This window comes from Pelophylax lessonae, assembly GCF_965119305.1.
Source record: "Pelophylax lessonae genome assembly, chromosome: 5".
In the NCBI taxonomy this organism is placed as follows: Eukaryota; Metazoa; Chordata; class Amphibia; order Anura; family Ranidae; genus Pelophylax; species Pelophylax lessonae.
Genome location: NC_138772.1, coordinates 544,636,087 through 544,654,720, shown reverse-complemented (window position 1 = coordinate 544,654,720; position 18,634 = coordinate 544,636,087). Strand labels below are relative to the sequence as shown.

At 47.7% G+C, this 18,634-nt stretch overlaps 1 protein-coding gene across 5 annotated transcripts in view; it reads left to right on the top strand.

Moving 5' to 3' along the window:
* The window catches only part of PLEC (plectin), a 392,819-nt gene that overhangs the window by 66,623 nt on the left and 307,562 nt on the right, over positions 1-18,634 (top strand). For 2 of the 5 annotated variants that reach the window (XM_082257379.1, XM_082257389.1), the window contains exon 1: positions 15,627-15,807. The exons of the other annotated variants lie outside the window; for them this stretch is intronic. In XM_082257379.1, coding sequence (XP_082113505.1) covers positions 15,717-15,807 — 91 coding nt within the window. In that variant the 5' untranslated portion in view covers positions 15,627-15,716. Of the gene's footprint in view, positions 1-15,626; positions 15,808-18,634 lie in introns of those variants that run through there. 5 annotated transcript variants of the gene reach the window in all.

Here is an 18,634-nt window from a genome sequence, read left to right as displayed (position 1 = left end):
TAGCAAAAGTCCACAAAGTGATTGCTGATATAGAGTCCCAAAAAATTCGGTGAATTTTGAGGTGATCCAATCTGGACGTGCAGGTGAGGAAACAAAGTGCTCCCCTCTCAGTAATGCCCGCACTCACCGGAGCTATATACCCCTACAGGGGGTAAAAGGCGTAGTATACAGTCAAGGGTTAGATCCCATCAGGGTCTCAATGGCTCTGGTCATCTGAATAAATCATCACTCAAAGAGATGGGGCATACTCAAATAGAATCGGTGTGGCATCAGGTAACCTCAACATCGGGTAATATAGTGGGAGAGGATCCAGACCGTATATGGGAAGAAGAGCCTCACTTTGTAAAATATACTGTTTTAATAAATACAGAAAGGTACTCCCAAAATAGAGAAGGTCAACAAGCGTTTGTAAAAACCTGGACCGCAACTTCCTTGTTGGCCGGTGAACTTCCGGAACGCGATGCGTTCCACCCGCCGGATGTGCGTCCCAACAGAAACAGAAATGACGTTAATACGCTCTACGCGTTTCGTCAGCTTGACGTCATCAGGAGTACCTTTCTGTATTTAATCACAGCGGTATTCAGCATGCAGCAGTGTGACCCCAGGCTATGTTCCATCAACGACTCCTCCAAACACAACCCAGGCTTAAAAAAAAAAGCAATGGAATCAAAAACATCAAAAAATGCCAGTTAGCAGCGTTTTATGACATTACAGCGTTTTTACAGCTAAAAAACGCCACTCAAAACCCACTAGTGTTCATTTTTTTTACAGCCAGAAAATGCCCCTGCCAGAAACTGCTGATAACAGCCTGTGTGTGCATGGAGACATAGGAGAACATGCTGGGGAGACATAGGAGAACATGCTGGGGAGACCTAGGAGAACATGCTGGGGAGACATAGGAGAACATGCTGGGGAGACATAGGAGAACATGCTGGGGGGAGACCTAGGAGAACATGCCGGGGGAGACATAGGAGAACATGCTGGGGAGACATAGGAGAACATGCCGGGGAGACATAGGAGAACATGCCGGGGAGACATAGGAGAACATGCTGGGGGAGACATAGGAGAACATGCTGGGGAGACATAGGAGAACATGCCGGGGGAGACAGGAGAACATGCCGGGGAGACATAGGAGAACATGCCGGGGAGACATAGGAGAACATGCTGGGGGAGACATAGGAGAACATGCTGGGGGAGACATAGGAGAACATGCTGGGGAGACATAGGAGAACATGCTGGGGAGACATAGGAGAACATGCTGGGGGAGACATAGGAGAACATGCTGGGGAGAAATAGGAGAACATGCTGGGGAGAAATAGGAGAACATGCTGGGGAGACATAGGAGAACATGCTGGGGAGACATAGGAGAACATGCTGGGGAGACATAGGAGAACATGCTGGGGAGACATAGGAGAACATGCCGGGGAGACATAGGAGAACATGCCGGGGAGACATAGGAGAACATGCCGGGGAGACATAGGAGAACATGCCGGGGAGACATAGGAGAACATGCTGGGGAGACATAGGAGAACATGCCGGGGAGACCTAGGAGAACATGCCGGGGAGACCTAGGAGAACATGCTGGGGAGACATAGGAGAACATGCTGGGGGAGACATAGGAGAACATGCCGGGGAGACATAGGAGAACATGCCGGGGAGATATAGGAGAACATGCCGGGGAGACATAGGAGAACATGCCGGGGAGACATAGGAGGACATGCCGGGGGAGACATAGGAGAACATGCTGGGGAGACATAGGAGAACATGCCGGGGGGACATAGGAGAACATGCCGGGGAGACATAGGAGAACATGCCGGGGGAGACATAGGAGAACATGCTGGGGAGACATAGGAGGACATGCCGGGGAGACATAGGAGAACATGCCGGAGAGACATAGGAGAACATGCCGGGGAGACATAGGAGAACATGCTGGGGGAGACATAGGAGAACATGTCGGGGAGACCTAGGAGAACATGCCGGGGAGACCTAGGAGAACATGCCGGGGAGACCTAGGAGAACATGCTGGGGAGTTTATTGGCTCCAGAAAAAAACGTCTGACACCAAAAACAGCCGCTGTAAAAACGTCCTGTGTGCATGTGGACTAAAAAGGTCCCTAAAGGACCCTTTGCCGGTTCTCAAACCAAAGAGAGTTCATTTTATTATTTATTAAAGAAAAAAAAAATCAAATTGGGGGAAATACATATATATTGTGATATACAATGTGTTGGGGACACCTGAGCCCTGGGGTGACCATCCATGGGGTCCTTCATTGTACCAGTCCGGGGTCCAGTGAGGGACTGATGGAGTTAATTGTTCTCTGTGATTTTATTGTGGACCGGACTTGGAGGCGGGGGACCGCAGGATGAGTCAGAGGAAACGGGGCGCGGGGGGAGCCACGGCTAAAATTATCCAGAATCTCTTTAATGTGACGGGGGAATCTTCCCACACTCGGGGCCCCGGGGGATGGGGGAGGGGGGGGGGGGTCTGAGGACCCCGTGTGACACTCGGAGATGTCAGTCATAGCGTCTCATGTGGAATGTATCCAATACAAAAACTTTTTATTTAGTTTGTAATGTAGATCAGAACCCCTGGTGGATCATTCGGTGTCCCATTGGGGAGATTTCCTCTCACTTCCTGCCTTGGGGACACAACCGGAAGTGAGAGGAATTCTCTCCAGAGGGGGCAGAGATAAATTTGGATTTCCCATCACTTGCAGTTTTTTTATTCCAAAGCTGACCAATCAGGGTGTAGTAATCAGGGTGTAGTTACCTGTGTGGGGGGGCCCCCTGTGTGTTGCCAGGCGGGACATTCATCGCCTTTCTTTCTTCCTGAAAATTCCCCTTTCTACCAGAAACAGGAAAGACAAAATTCCCCTTCATGTCTGTCTGTCCTTTATATTTTAGGAAAGTTTCTACACTAAGCCCCTCTCTGCGGTGCAGCCACTGTGTGCGCTACTAACCCATGCTGCAAAGTAAAGTTTTATCATTATTTGCAGAGCCGCCCACACAGGGAGGTGCTAGAGCCGGAAAGGGGGGGGGGGGAGAGAGAGAGAGATGCCAGGAAGCTTTGGGGAGGGTTGGACTGTACATACCACACTCCTGAACCCTGCCCGTAGCGCACTCCTGAACCCTGCCCGTAGCGCACTCCTGAACCCTGCCCGTAGCGCACTCCTGAACCCTGCCCGTAGCACACTCCTGAACCCTGCCCGTAGCACACTCCTGAACCCTGCCCGTAGCACACTCCTGAGCTCTGCCGTTGCACACTCTTGAACCCTGCCCGTAGCACACTCTTGAACCCTGCCCGTAGCACACTCTTGAACCCTGCCCGTAGCACACTCTTGAACCCTGCCCGTAGCACACTCTTGAACCCTGCCCGTAGCACACTCCTGAACCCTGCCCGTAGCACACTCCTGAACCCTGCCCGTAGCACACTCCTGAGCTCTGCCCGTAGCGCACTCCTGAACCATGCCCATAGCAGACTCATAAGCTCTGCCCGTAGCACACTCCTGAGCCCAACCCTTAGCATACTCCTGAGCTCTGCCTGCATTGCACTCCTGAACTCTGCCCGTAGCGCACTCCTGAACCCTGCCCATAATATACTTCTGAACTCTGCCCATAGCGCACTCCTGAACCCTGCCCGTAATATACTCCTGAACTCTGCCCATAGCGCACTCCTGAACCCTGCCCGTAGCGCACTCCTGAACCCTGCCCCTAGCGCACTCCTGAACCCTGCCCGTAGTGCACTCCTGATCCCTGCCCGTAGCGCACTCCTGATCCCTGCCCGTAGCGCACTCCTGATCCCTGCCCGTAGCGCACTCCTGAACCCTGCCCGTAGCGCACTCCTGAACCCTGCCCGTAGCGCACTCCTGAACCCTGCCCGTAATATACTTCTGAACTCTGCCCATAGCGCACTCCTGAACCCTGCCCGTAATATACTCCTGAACTCTGCCCATAGCGCACTCCTGAACCCTGCCCGTAGCGCACTCATGAACCCTGCCCCTAGCGCACTCCTGAACTCTGCCTGTAGCGCACTCCTGATCCCTGCCCGTAGCACACTCCTGAACTCTGCCGTAGCACACTCCTGATCCCTGCCCGTAGCACACTCCTGATCCCTGCCCGTAGCACACTCCTGAACCCTGCCCACAGCGCACTCCTGAACCCTGCCCGTAGCGCACTCCTGAACCCTGCCCGTAGCGCACTCCTGATCCCTGCCCGTAGCGCACTCCTGAACCCTGCCCCTAGCGCACTCCTGAACCCTGCCCGTAGCGCACTCCTGAACCCTGCCCGTAGCGCACTCCTGAACCCTGCCCGTAGCGCACTCCTGAACCCTGCCCGTAATATGCTTCTGAACTCTGCCCATAGCGCACTCCTGAACCCTGCCCGTAATATACTCCTGAACTCTGCCCATAGCGCACTCCTGAACCCTGCCCGTAGCGCACTCCTGAACTCTGCCTGTAGCACACTCCTGATCCCTGCCCGTAGCACACTCCTGATCCCTGCCCGTAGCACACTCCTGATCCCTGCCCGTAGCACACTCCTGAACCCTGCCCGTAGTGCACTCCTGGTCCCTGCCCGTAGCACACTCCTGAACCCTGCCAGTAGCGCACTCCTGAACCCTGCCAGTAGCGCACTTCTGAACCCTGCCTGTAGCGCACTCCTGAACCCTGCCTGTAGCGCACTCCTGAACCCTGCCCGTAGCGCACTCCTGAACCCTGCCCGTAGCGCACTCCTGAACCCTGCCCGTAGCGCACTCCTGAACCCTGCCCGTAGCGCACTCCTGAACCCTGCCCGTAGCGCACTCCTGAACCCTGCCCATAGCGCACTCCTGAACCCTGCCCGTAGCGCACTCATGAACCCTGCCCGTAGCACACTCCTGAACGCTTCCCGTAGCACACTCCTGAGCTCTGCCCATAGCACACTCCTGAACGCTTCCCGTAGCACACTCCTGAGCTCTGCCCATAGCACACTCCTGAACGCTTCCTGTAGCACACTCCTGAACCCTGCCCCTAGCACATTCCTGAACCCTGCCCGTAGCACACTCCTGAACCCTGCCCGTAGCACACTCCTGAACCCTGCCCATAGCACACTCCTGAACCCTGCCCGTAGCGCACATTTTTAAGGTCTTATAGACCCCAGATCTCTCCATAAAGAGGACCTGTCCTGCTTATTTCTTACATAGTAGTTGAGGTTGAATAAAGACAATAGTCCATCCAGTTCATCCAATACAACGGATGTTTAAATTCCATGTAATAGGAACAAAGTGATAAAAACTTTAATAGGACAGTGTAAAAAAATACAAATAAAATAAATAAGAAAAAATAAATTTTAAAGTGCCCCCATCCCTCTGTGCTCGTAAGCAGAAGTGAACGCATACGTATGTAAACGGTATTCACACCACACATGTGAGGTATCGCTGCGATCGTTAGAGTGAGAGCAATAATTCTGGCCCTGGACCTCCTCTGTAACTCTAAACCGGTAACCTGTAAAAAATTTTAAATCATCGCCTATTTCACCATGCCATGTATGAGATGTTTGGTATCTATTTACTCGGCATTACATCATCTTTTATATTTTACCAAAAAAATTGGACATTATATTGTGTTTTTTGTATTAAAATTCATTAAAGTGTATTTTTTCCCAAAAAATTGCATTTGAAAAACCGCTACTCAAATACTGTGTGACTTAAAAAATTGCAACAATCGCCATTTTATTCTCTAGGGTCTCTGCTAAAAATATATATATATATATATATATATATATATATATATATATATATATATATATATATATATATATAATGTTTGGGGTTCTAAGTATTTTTCTAGCAAAAAAATTACTAATTTTTACTAGTAAAAAAAGTGCCAGGAAAGGCCTGGTCTTCCAGTGGATGGAGATGGTAACCCCCCCCCCCCCCCCAACCCCCCCACGCTCAGACTCTGGTGGACACAGAATAGTCGCAGGTTAAACCTGGGGGGGGGGGGGGGGGGTCTACATACATCAGATTTCCTGTCCCTGTCTCAACAATCGATTTTGCAGATAACATTTGTTTGGTTTATCTGATGACCGCAGTGTCAGGTATTCCCCAGAAATTCCATTACACTGCAAAGTACGGATCACCATCATCATACAGATGCCATCATCATGTGATACTAAGGGGGGGCGGCGGCTCCGCATTATTATCTCACAATGAGGATTTCAATCAGAAGAGCTTCTTGCTTCATTAAGAACCTTTTATGAGTCTGCACGAATAAATGCTACAAAGTTGCAATGTACAGTCTGGGAGATCACTAAAGGAGAACTTCACAGGCACCGGGATTTACACAATCCGGTCATTTCTGAGCCGGCATTTCAGTCTAGGGAACAGATGGTGACCCTGAATGCCTGAATAAAGTTGGCGCTCTCCTTCTGGAGAGAAAAGCGGACACAGGCATTGTCCGGGGCAGTGATGGAGAACCTTGGCACCCCAGATGTTTTGGAACTACATTTCCCATGATGCTCTTGTACTCTGCAGTGTAGTTGAGCATCATGGGAAATGTAGTTCCAAAACATCTGGGGTGCCAAGGTTCATCATCACTGCTCTAAGGGGTGTACTGTGATCCCTGCTGAGAGGTAATAAATACCTGAGAGTGTTACAATTCCCCCTCCCCTCCCCCAGTGATCAGACTGTACATTGTAACCTTGGGTGCAGGTCACAAGGTGAGAGACTGCAGCAGGGGGCTGATCTGTGTCAGACATTTGTGAATGCATCAAGAACTGCACAGGCACCCGGGCTAACATCTCTGATGTCCTCTCTGAGCCGGCATCTCAGCGCAGGTAGTAAGATGAGGAGCCTGGTTGATGCCAGAACAAAGATGGTGCTGGCTTTCTGTAGATAAAAGTAGATTGGGAAGTCCTGTGATCTGTGTGAGGGGGAATAAATATCTGGGAGTGTTACACTAGCACATTACCACCATTGATCAGACAGTACATTGTAACTTTGTAGCAAGTCACAAGGTGAGAGGGAGGAGCCAAAGACCTGAAACGGTTATCAATTGTCTATGAACAATTCATTGATCGACCACATGATGGCGCCCTGAGCACGCTGGACAATGCAGATCTTATCTGATGTCTTCAGGGGGGCCATTGTGTGGTCAGCGCCTATAAACTGGCAGAGAATACCAAGCGGCCCCTACGATTGGAGGATTGCTGCAATAATCAGGCAGTTCATGACCCCCAGGGGATTTCTCCATTATGATTGGTCAATGGACCCAAATTATAACAATGTTGCAATTTCAAGAGAAATACTTTTACACACAGATATCTAATCCTGCAATAATGACATCATAATACGGCTCCGCCCACTAACATTATAATGGAGAAATCCCATACAAGGCATTCGTCTCAGCAGAATTTTGGTCAGAGGGATCTGCATGTGATGTAATAGAGCTCATGTGTCAAACACAAGGCCTGGGGGCCGAATCCGGCCCACGTGGCCATTTCATGTGGCCCTCGCACCTCTCCTGCAGCTGCAGCACCCCCCTCATCTCCGCCCCCCACCTTCTCTCAGCAGTTGGCAACAGAAAGGTGGACAGAACTCCTACAGATCCTGTGTCTCTCTGTGCAGCTGTGGCACCCCCCTCATCTCTGCCCCCCACCTTGTCTCAGCAGTTGGCAATAGAGAGGTGGACAGAACTCCTCCTACAGATCCTGTGTCTCTCTGTGCAGCTGTGGCACCCCCCTCATCTCTGCCCCCCACCTTGTCTCAACAGTTGGCAATAGAGAGGTGAACAGAACTCCTCCTACAGATCCTGTGTCTCTCCGTGCAGCTGCGGCACCCCCCCCCATCTCCACCCCCCCCACCTTGTCTCAGCAGTTGGCAATAGAGAGGTAGACAGAACTCCTCCTACAGATCCTGTGTCTCTCCGTGCAGCTGCGGCACCCACTTATCTCCGCCCCCCATCTTGTCTCAGCAGTTGGCAATAGAGAGGTAGACAGAACTCCTCCTACAGATCCTGTGTCTCTCCGTGCAGCTGCAGCACGCAGCACCCACTCATCTCTGCCCCCCCCCCCCCCGGTCTCAGCATTCAGCTGACTCCAGCCCTCCTCTGGTCCTCCTCCAGACCCTACACTTTCTGTTTCCCAGCTCAACCCCCAACTTTTTCCCCAGAAGCTGCACAAGGGGGGAGCACTGTGATGTGGGGGGGGGGTGCTTTTTAATTTCTGATGGTGGGGTGCTTTGGACATCTAGTACAGATACAATTGGTCCTTTGGGGGCAACCAAAATGCTGATAAAATTGAGCCTGACACCCCTGTATTAGAGTGTTACTGGGTATTGCATGCTGGGAGGAAGCTGCTGGTGGATTTGCTACTGCCAGTGCTTGGGTTGGTCACATTCTGCGGCATATTCATGACTGTCCAGCAGAGGGGGAACTTCCTGCCATCAGGTGGGCAGCATACAGTTATAACACTCAAGGAGGATGCAGGGTCACTGTACAGCGGCTCCAATTGTCGGGCGCATGCGCAGTTGAGTTTAAAGTTCTTGCCGAGAAATTCAACTCTCGTGCACAGTTTTCGCCGCTGTGCACGGGCATCGACTCCCGCGGCCAGGCATTGTATTGCAAGTTCCATTGGAAATCTCCTAGCCGCTCGTACTCGCGGCGGAAGTGACGTCTGAGGTTGAATTATTCGGCAAGTTGAAATAATCGGCAGTACACCGGCTCTGTGTGCTGTGGGGTGTAGCTGACCGGGTCTCTTGAATTTATTATTTACTGTTATTCTGGTAAACTCAGCAAATAACAGATCTGCCGCTCCACCTTGATGAGCCATAGGATATCGCCATGCAGGGTGGTGAGGTTATCCATTTCTGTGTTGATAATCAATTCGGTATTGATAATCAACATAGTTGGCCCAATGAAAGTGCCTGCATGTTCGTTTTATGCAAATGGAGCAAAAAAAAAAAAACAGAAAATACCATGTTTGGACATCAGATGGCGCTAAGTACAGTAGAAATTTGTTATGATACTTGGCACCATCTAGTGGCTTAATGTAGTATTTTTCATTTGAAATTTGATTCCTCCTATATTGAATTGTATTGTACCTGTACTGCCTACACTAGTGTAGTAAAGCGCTGCACACGCTGTTGCCACTATAAAAAAAAAACCTGTATAATAATAATATTACTACTACTACTACTACTACTACTAATAATAATAATAATAATAATAATAATAATAATAATAATAATAAATGAGTAAAATACATTCAACCAGCACAGGAAAAAATAGTCAAACGTTTCAATGATTAAAACATAAAATAACAAATTTGGCCACTAGAAGGCGTTAATTATAAAAATTCTTCTTATACTTAGCACCATCTAGTGGGCAGCTGTGGTATTTTCAATTTAAAATCAATGAAAATCATTCAACCAGCACGGGAAAAATGGTCAAATGTTTCAATGATTAAGACAGAAAATACCACATTTTGCCACTAGATGGTGAGGATGATCAAAATACTATGATATTTAGCACCATCTAGTGGGCAAATGCAGTATTTTCCATTATAAATCAATTAAAACCATTCAACCAGCACAGGAAAAACGGTCAAATGTTTCAATGATTAAAACAGAAAATACCACATTTGGCCACTAGATGGTGATGTTTATCAAATTCCTATGATATTTAGCACCTTCTAGTGGGCAAATGCGGTATTTTCCATTTTAAATCAATTAATACCATTCAGCCAGCACAGGAAAAATGGTCAAACGTTTCAATGATTAGAACAGAAAATACCACATTTGGCCACTAGATGGTATTTATTATCAAATTCCTACAATACGTAGCACCATCTAGTGGGCAACTGTGGTGTTTTCTATTTAAAATCATTGAAAACCATTCAACCAGCACATAAAAAATTATCAAACGTTTCAATGATTAAAACAGAAAATACCAAATTTGGCCACAAGATGGCGATGATTATCAAATTCCTATGATATTTAGCACCATCTAGTGGGCAAATGCTATGTTTTCCATCTTGAATTAATAAAAAAAAACATTCAACCAGCACTGGAAATAGCCTAAGAACATTTTTTACCCCAAACGCACAGAATGAATGCACACACACTTTCACTGGGTGAATTGCTTTGTGAATTGTTTTGTAAATACATCCTTATGTGTTTTAGCATTCTTGTTACATTGGGTCTGCACAGGCTCCTGAGGTATCTGTTGGTTTAGTGGGAGTTGTTACAAAGGTTGAAGTCATTGTTCTAATGTCTGGACATGATGTGCCAGGTGCCTACAGTTCCCCCTATGATAAGTGCCATATGCATACTTCTTAGGGGGTAGGATGAATACTTCATAAGCCTGTGCATATATTAGGGGAACACAACAGATTCTTCAGAAATTATCCTTCGCATTCTCGCTCTGTAATTTACAAGGAGATAGATTCTCGGGGTGATAGTCACGGCGAGCTGTATACCGCCATTTTGGGAATTGTGCGCCTGCTATTAGAAGAGATGACTGCTGTGTATTTGTGAAGATTCACTCACTGACTGGCAGGAATGAGAAGTATTCTTATAACTGGGCGGACCTGTTTGGGGACCCTGAAAGCCCCACGTGCTCCGTCCTCTCATGCATACACAGAATACCCATCAACAGGACAGCCGGCGCCTTAAAGCGGCCACAGCGCAGGTGTGATCCACAGATATACATCATATGAGCAATCCCCATAAAGGTGTGATCCACAGATATACAGTATATGAGCAATCCCCATAAAGGTGTGATCCTCAGGGGAAGATATTATGCTGCACACAGATGACTTCCTGTCTGTCATATCCAAAGATTGGGAGATCTCTACTACAGTACAGACTATTCATATCTCCCAACTGTCCCTAATTTCCAGGGACTGTCCTTGGTTTGGAACAATGTCCCTCTTTCCTCCTCCCTTTTGGTCTTATCTATATATTTGTATATAAAATGCACTTTTTATCTTTCAAAAAGTGTTTCCCATTGCTAAACCTTTCATCCAATTTCTAAATTGCTGTATTTGTAAATTCCAGAAGCCAATATATAATATAAAGGAATAGTAGTGGTAAAAAAAAAAAAAACAGGGGGTGTGTCCTATGCCTGCATACTTTTGCTAATAGGTGTCCCTCATTCCCATCTCAAAAAGATGGGAGGTGTGCATTATATACACACAGAGCATACACATGGTATATATACACACAGAGCATACACATGGTATATATACAGAGCATACACATGGTATATATACAGAGCATACACATGGTATATATACAGAGCATACATATGGTATATAATATACAGAGCATACACATGGTATATATACAGAGCATACACATGGTATATATACAGAGCATACACATGGTATATATACAGAGCATACATATGGTATATAATATACAGAGCATACACATGGTATATAATATACAGAGCATACACATGGTATATAATATACAGAGCATACACATGGTATATAATATACAGAGCATACATATGGTATATAATATACAGAGCATACACATGGTATATAATATACAGAGCATACACATGGTATATAATATACAGAGCATACATATGGTATATAATATACAGAGCATACACATGGTATATAATATACAGAGCATACACATGGTATATAATATACAGAGCATACACATGGTATATAATATACAGAGCATACACATGGTATATAAAGTAGTTGTGAACATGACAGGTATATACATACATATGGTGTGTGTTACACGTGGTGGTCTGCAGACATTCCTGGGATGGAGCGCTCTCTCTCGCTCTCTATATCTCACGCTCTCTCACTCTCAGGCTCGCTCTCCCTCCCTCTCACTGTCTTTTGCGTGCGCTCTCCCTCTCTCTTACTTTCTCTCTTGCGCTCCCTCCCTCTCCCTCTCCCTCCCTTTCGCTGCCTTTTGCGCTCTCTTTCCCTCTCACTTGCACTCTTTCCCTCTCTCTCACGCTCTCACTCTCTTTTACTAGTGCTCTCTCTCGCTCTCTCTAGCACTCTCTCTCTCGCGCTCTCATTCTCTTTTACTCGTGCTCTCTTTTGCTCGCTCACTCTCTTCCTCTCTCGTTCTCTCACTCGCTCACTCGCGCTCTCTCTCTCTCGCACTCTCACTCTCTTTTTTACTCGTGCTCTCTCTCTCTTGCTCACTCTCTCTAGCACTCTCTCACTTGCGTTCTCTCTCGGTCTCTCTCTCTCCCTCTCTCTCGCGCTCTTACTCTCTTTTACTCGTGCTCTATCTCGCTCGCTCACTCTCTTCCTCTCTCACTCTCTCGCTCCCTCACGCTCTCTCTCTCTCTCTCTCGCACTCTCACTCTCTTTTTTACTCGTGCTCTCTCTCTCTTGCTCACTCTCTCGCTCTCTCTAGCACTCTCTCACTTGCGCTCTCTCTCGGTCTCTCTCTCTCCCTCTCTCTTGCGCTCTTACTCTCTTTTACTCGTGCTCTATCTCGCTCGCTCACTCTCTTCCTCTCTCACTCTCTCGCTCACTCGCGCTCTCTCTCTCTCGCACTCTCACTCTCTTTTTTACTCGTGCTCTCTCTCACTAACTCTCTCGCTCTCTCTAGCACTCTCTCACTCGCTCACTGTCGCTCTCTCCTCTCTCGCACTCTCACTCTCTTTTACTCATGCTCTCTCTCGCTCACTCTCTCCCTCTCTCGCTCTCTCTAGCGCTCTCTCACTCGCTCACTCTGTTTCGCTCTCTATATCTCACGCTCTCTCGCTCTCAGGCTCTGTCTCCCTCCCTCTCGCTGTCTTTTGTGCACGCTCTCACTCTCACTTTCTCTCACGCTCTCTCTCTCACTCACTCTCTCTCCATCTTTCTCTCTCTAGTGCTCTCTCTCTCTCTCTCTCTCTGTCTCGCTCTCTATTTCTCACGCTGTCTCACTCTTGGGCTCGCTCTCCCTCCCTCTCACTGCCTTTTGCACTCTCTCTCCCTCTCTCTTGCACTCTCGCTCTCTCACTCTTTTACTCTCTCTCTCTCTCTCTCTCTCTCTCTCTCTCTCTCCCTCTCACTCTCTCTCGCTCTCCCTTGCTCTCTCTCTCTATAACTCTTGCTCTGTCTCTCCCGCATTCTCTCTCAGGCTTTCTCTCTCTCACGTGCTCTCTCCCGTGTGCTCTCTTTTGCTCTCGCTTGCTCATTCTAGCGCTCTCTCTCGTGCTCGCTCTCTCACTCTCCCTTGCTCTCGCTCTCTTGCTCTCTCTCTCCCTCCCTCTCGCTCGCTTTCTCCTTCCTTTCTTGCTTGCTCGCGCTCTCTCTCCCCCTCTCTCGCTTGCTCTTGCTTGCTCGCTCTCTCGCTCTCTCTCTCTTTCTCACCGCTCTCTCTTTCTCGCTCTTGCTCTCTCGCGCTCTCTCACGCTCTCTCGTTCGTCTCCCAGTAACAATCTCTGGCAATAATACAATCTGCAGCACAACACACTAACATGTAAAAATGCAGCGCGGAGTCTAAAATTTTTCACATATAAAAGTCGGAATATTAATCGGCCAGGAATGACGCAGGTTGACGCGCGCTAATTCTGCGTGCTTGACGTTGGCGCGATCCCAAAATGAATGGCCACTCCAGGCCAGCAGGTATGGAGGATCTCAGTGTAAATATTATATCAATTATAAATCCTGTATAATAATAATAATATAATAATAATAATAAAGTGGAATATTTGTTTTTATAAAATGTTTAGTAAATAGAGAGAGAGACACCGCTGGAAATTATCGCTGGAAATTGTTTTGTACAATATATATATATATTGTTTTTGTGCTGGTGAACCTAAAGTGTGCAGAGGGGACCCCCATGTACTGTGTTATGAATGGAGCGCGCGGTGTACAGGGGTGTCACTGTGCAGAGGGGACCCCCGTGTACTGTGTTATGAATGGAGCGCGCGGTGTACAAGGGTGTCAGTGTGCAGAGGGGACCCCCATGTACTGTGTTATGAATGGAGCGCGCGGTGTACAGGGGTGTCAGTGTGCAGAGGGGACCCCCATGTACTGTGTTATGAATGGAGCGCGCGGTGTACAGGGGTGTCACTGTGCAGAGGGGACCCCCGTGTACTGTGTTATGAATGGAGCGCGCGGTGTACAAGGGTGTCAGTGTGCAGAGGGGACCCCCATGTACTGTGTTATGAATGGAGCGCGCGGTGTACAGGGGTGTCAGTGTGCAGAGGGGACCCCCATGTACTGTGTTATGAATGGAGCGCGCGGTGTACAGGGGTGTCAGTGTGCAGAGGGGACCCCCCTGTACTGTGTTATGAATGGAGCGTGCGGTGTACAGGGGTGTCACTGTGCAGAGGGGACCCCCATGTACTGTGTTATGAATGGAGCGCGCGGTGTACAAGGGTGTCAGTGTGCAGAGGGGACCCCCATGTACTGTGTTATGAATGGAGCGCGCGGTGTACAGGGGTGTCAGTGTGCAGAGGGGACCCCCATGTACTGTGTTATGAATGGAGCGCGCGGTGTACAGGGGTGTCAGTGTGCAGAGGGGACCCCCCTGTACTGTGTTATGAATGGAGCGTGCGGTGTACAGGGGTGTCAGTGTGCAGAGGGGACCCCCCTGTACTGTGTTATGAATGGAGCGCGCGGTGTACAGGGGTGTCAGTGTGCAGAGGGGACCCCCCTGTACTGTGTTATGAATGGAGCGCGCGGTGTACAGGGGTGTCAGTGTGCTGCACTGTGCACAGATGTGTGCTGTGCCGGCTCTGGGCTCGGTGTGAGGTTGCAGCAGCTGCTGTTCTCTTGTCACTTTAAGAGGTCGGCCCTGAGGAGTGACCCCGCTGTGGGTTTGGCTCTGACTGGCTTTTTGGGATCTGACCGAGCATGGGTATGTGTATGAGAGAGAGACAGACACAGGGGGCCAGGGGGAGAGACAGCTGAGCCTGAGAGACCCAGGGAGAGAGCAACCCACAGGGGGGGAGAGAGACCGACTAATCCTGAGACTGACGAGAGAGAGAGAGAGACTGCTGAGAGTCATTGGAAGAGAGACCGGCAAATCCTGAGACTGACGAGAGAGAGAGACTGCTGAGAGTCATTGGAAGAGAGAGACCGGCAAATCCTAAGACTGACGAGAGAGAGAGAGAGACTGCTGAGAGTCATTAGAAGAGAGACCGGCAAATCCTGAGACTGCTGAGAGAGAGAGAGAGACTGCTGAGAGTCATTGGAAGAGAGACCGGCAAATCCTGAGACTGCTGAGAGAGAGAGACTGCTGAGAGTCATTGGAAGAGAGACCGGCAAATCCTGAGACTGCTGAGAGAGAGAGACTGCTGAGAGTCATTAGAAGAGAGAGACCGGCAAATCCTGAGACTGCTGAGAGAAAGAGACTGCTGAGAGTCATTAGAAGAGAGAGAGCAGCCAATCCTGAGACTGACGAGAGAGAGAGAGAGACTGCCGAGAGTCATTAAAAGAGAGAGAGACTGCTGAGAATCATTAGAAGAGAGAGACCAGCAAATCCTGAGACTGGAAAGAGACTGCTGAGAGTCATTAGAAGAAGAGACGGCTGTCCTGGAGAGGAGAGAGGGTTCTAGTCCCAGAGAAGAGAGGCGCTCTATTCCCAGAGAGAGTTATATTCCAGGAGAGGAGAGACAAAGTTTTATTGACAGATACATTGGGGCGACAGGGAGAAGAGAAATATTGGGGTGACAGGAAGTAAAGAATCAGAGGTTTTGGGGTGACGGTGAAGTGACCGCAGACGCAGAGGCCGGTCTCGCAGACAGGTGACTCGCCATGGCCAGCTTCCATTTGCCGCACTTGCCCCCCAATGCGGAGGAGAAGGACTTCATCCAGGCGTATGAGGACGTCAGAGAGAAATATAAAGGTAATTCCCTTCATTTATTACTTTCTATGTATATCACCTGTCCAGGTACTACACTGAGATTACTGCCTGTGAGGGGTTAATAGAAGGGGGTGTGCCCCCCCACTTCTGAAATATGGATCCATATATTGCCATGGGACATACCTGGCCCACAGGTGACACTCCACAGGGTGATACTGGTGGCTCTCGGGGCAAAGGGCACATAATGGAGATCAATACAGGAGGGCGAGAGACAGGCTGACCTGTACGCAATCCGTACTGGATTAGGAAGACTGCTCTGTATAGCAGAGAGTGCTCTGTATATATGTATGAGACTGTACTGTATAGAAGAGAGTGCTCTGTATATAATGTATGAGACTGTACTGTATAGAAGAGAGTGCTCTGTATATAATGTATGAGACTGTACTGTATAGAAGAGAGTGCTCTGTATATATGTATGAGACTGTACTGTATAGAAGAGAGTGCTCTGTATATAATGTATGAGACTGTACTGTATAGAAGAGAGTGCTCTGTATATAATGTATGAGACTGTACTGTATAGAAGAGAGTGCTCTGTATATATGTATGAGACTGTACTGTATAGAAGAGAGTGCTCTGTATATAGATATATATATATATATGAGACTGTACTGTATAGAAGAGAGTGCTCTGTATATAATGTATGAGACTGTACTGTATAGAAGAGAGTGCTCTGTATATAGATATATATATATATGAGACTGTACTGTATAGAAGAGAGTGCTCTGTATATAATGTATGAGACTGTACTGTATAGAAGAGAGTGCTCTGTATAGAAGAGAGTGCTCTGTATATAATGTATGAGACTGTACTGTATAGAAGAGAGTGCTCTGTATAGAAGAGAGTGCTCTGTATATAATGTATGAGACTGCACTGTATAGAAGAGAGTGCTCTGTATAGAAGAGAGTGCTCTGTATATAATGTATGAGACTGTACTGTATAGAAGAGAGTGCTCTGTATATAATGTATGAGACTGTACTGTATAGAAGAGAGTGCTCTGTATGTATATATGTATATATATAATATGTGTATATATATATATATATATATATATATATATATATATGAGACTGTTCTGTATAGAAGAGAGTGCTCTGTATATAATGTATGAGACTGTACTGTATAGAAGAGAGTGCTCTGTGTATATATATATATATATATATATATATATATATATATATATATAATATGTGTATATATATATATATATATATATATATATATATATATATATATATATGAGACTGTTCTGTATAGGAGAGAGTGCTCTGTATAGAAGAGAGTGCTCTGTATATAATGTATGAGACTGTACTGTATAGAAGAGAGTGCTCTGTATATATATATGAGACTGTTCTGTATAGAAGAGAGTGCTCTGTATAGAAGAGAGTGCTCTGTATATAGATATGAGACTGTACTGTATAGAGGAGAGTGCTCTGTATAGAGAAGAGTGCTGGGGAAAGGGTGTCCCCAGGGTGGGGGGGTGACCCCTGTATGGAGGATTTGGGGTGCAGGCCGGTGTGACACGTGCCGGGAAGGGGCCATCAGGAAGTGACAGTTGGTTCTGGTTTGGCGGCCTGTGCGGCACACGCCGGGAATGAAATATAAATAGTTCTATTACTGGAAGGGGCTGTGAGCGGAGCCTAATATCAACACTCACATTTCTCAGCGTCCAATCACAGTGCAGGAGACACTTTAGAGAATGGGAATTATTGGGGACATCATATCACAATCATTATGTTACCAGTCTCCATCCAATAATCTGCCTGTGTATGTCATTATCGTCTCAGATAGTGGATGGTCAGATCATTGCAGGGGCCACACTGGTTCTCCAGGGGCCCCCCAGTCACCTGTCCACACCCATCACATTCATGGACAGCCAATAGGAGGTCTGGGGTGACTGATCTGCTGGTGTATGGGGTCCCTGTAATACAATCCGGATCTCACCCAGATACAAATGTATCCCTTTATTATGCTACAAAGAATCAAACTCCTGGAATTTCCTTATCTGAGGGATTTCCCCGGAATGTACCCCTCCCCCCCTCCCCCGAAACACACACATACCTGTAATGTCAGGAAATAACACTGACCCCCCACCACACACAACACCAGACATCCCCCCAAGACATACCATGGAATACATCACAGGACCTAACACCCCATTACACCACACTGAGTGCACATCCAAATAAATGTATAATAATAATAATAGAGTGTAAGCTCCTCTGGTACAGAGACTGATGTGACTGGCTCAGTGTTCTCTGTACAGCACTGCGGTATATGTCAGAGCTATATAAATGTATAATAATAATAACGTGTGACATTAGAGTGTAAGCTCCTCAGGTGCAGTGACTGATGGCTCAGTGTACAGCACTATGGTATATGTCAGAGCTTTCATAGATGAATTTAGGGGTCCTGCCCCGTATCTCTCCCACCTCTGCCTGGGCACCCAGCGGGGTACCTACTACTATTTCTGTCAGCGTGCTCGCAGACCGGATGTCTGCTGTCACGGCAGTATAATTAGGCGTTGGAGGAGCGCGGTAAATAAATCTGACATTACGTCTGTGAGTAGAAATATTCCAGAGGAAGAGATCTCCTCCCGGCTCACCCACTGCTGGAGATCAGTGATCTGATTGGTGACAATTGATATCCTACAATCACTGAAGGAGAACTGTCTGTGTGGCTCCCAGCAACCAATGAGATTTCAGAAGTCACCCCACTTTACTGTACATGGCTGTATACACACTATATTACCAAAAGTATTGGGACGCCTGTCCTTTACACACACATGATGAACTTTAATGGCATCCCAGTC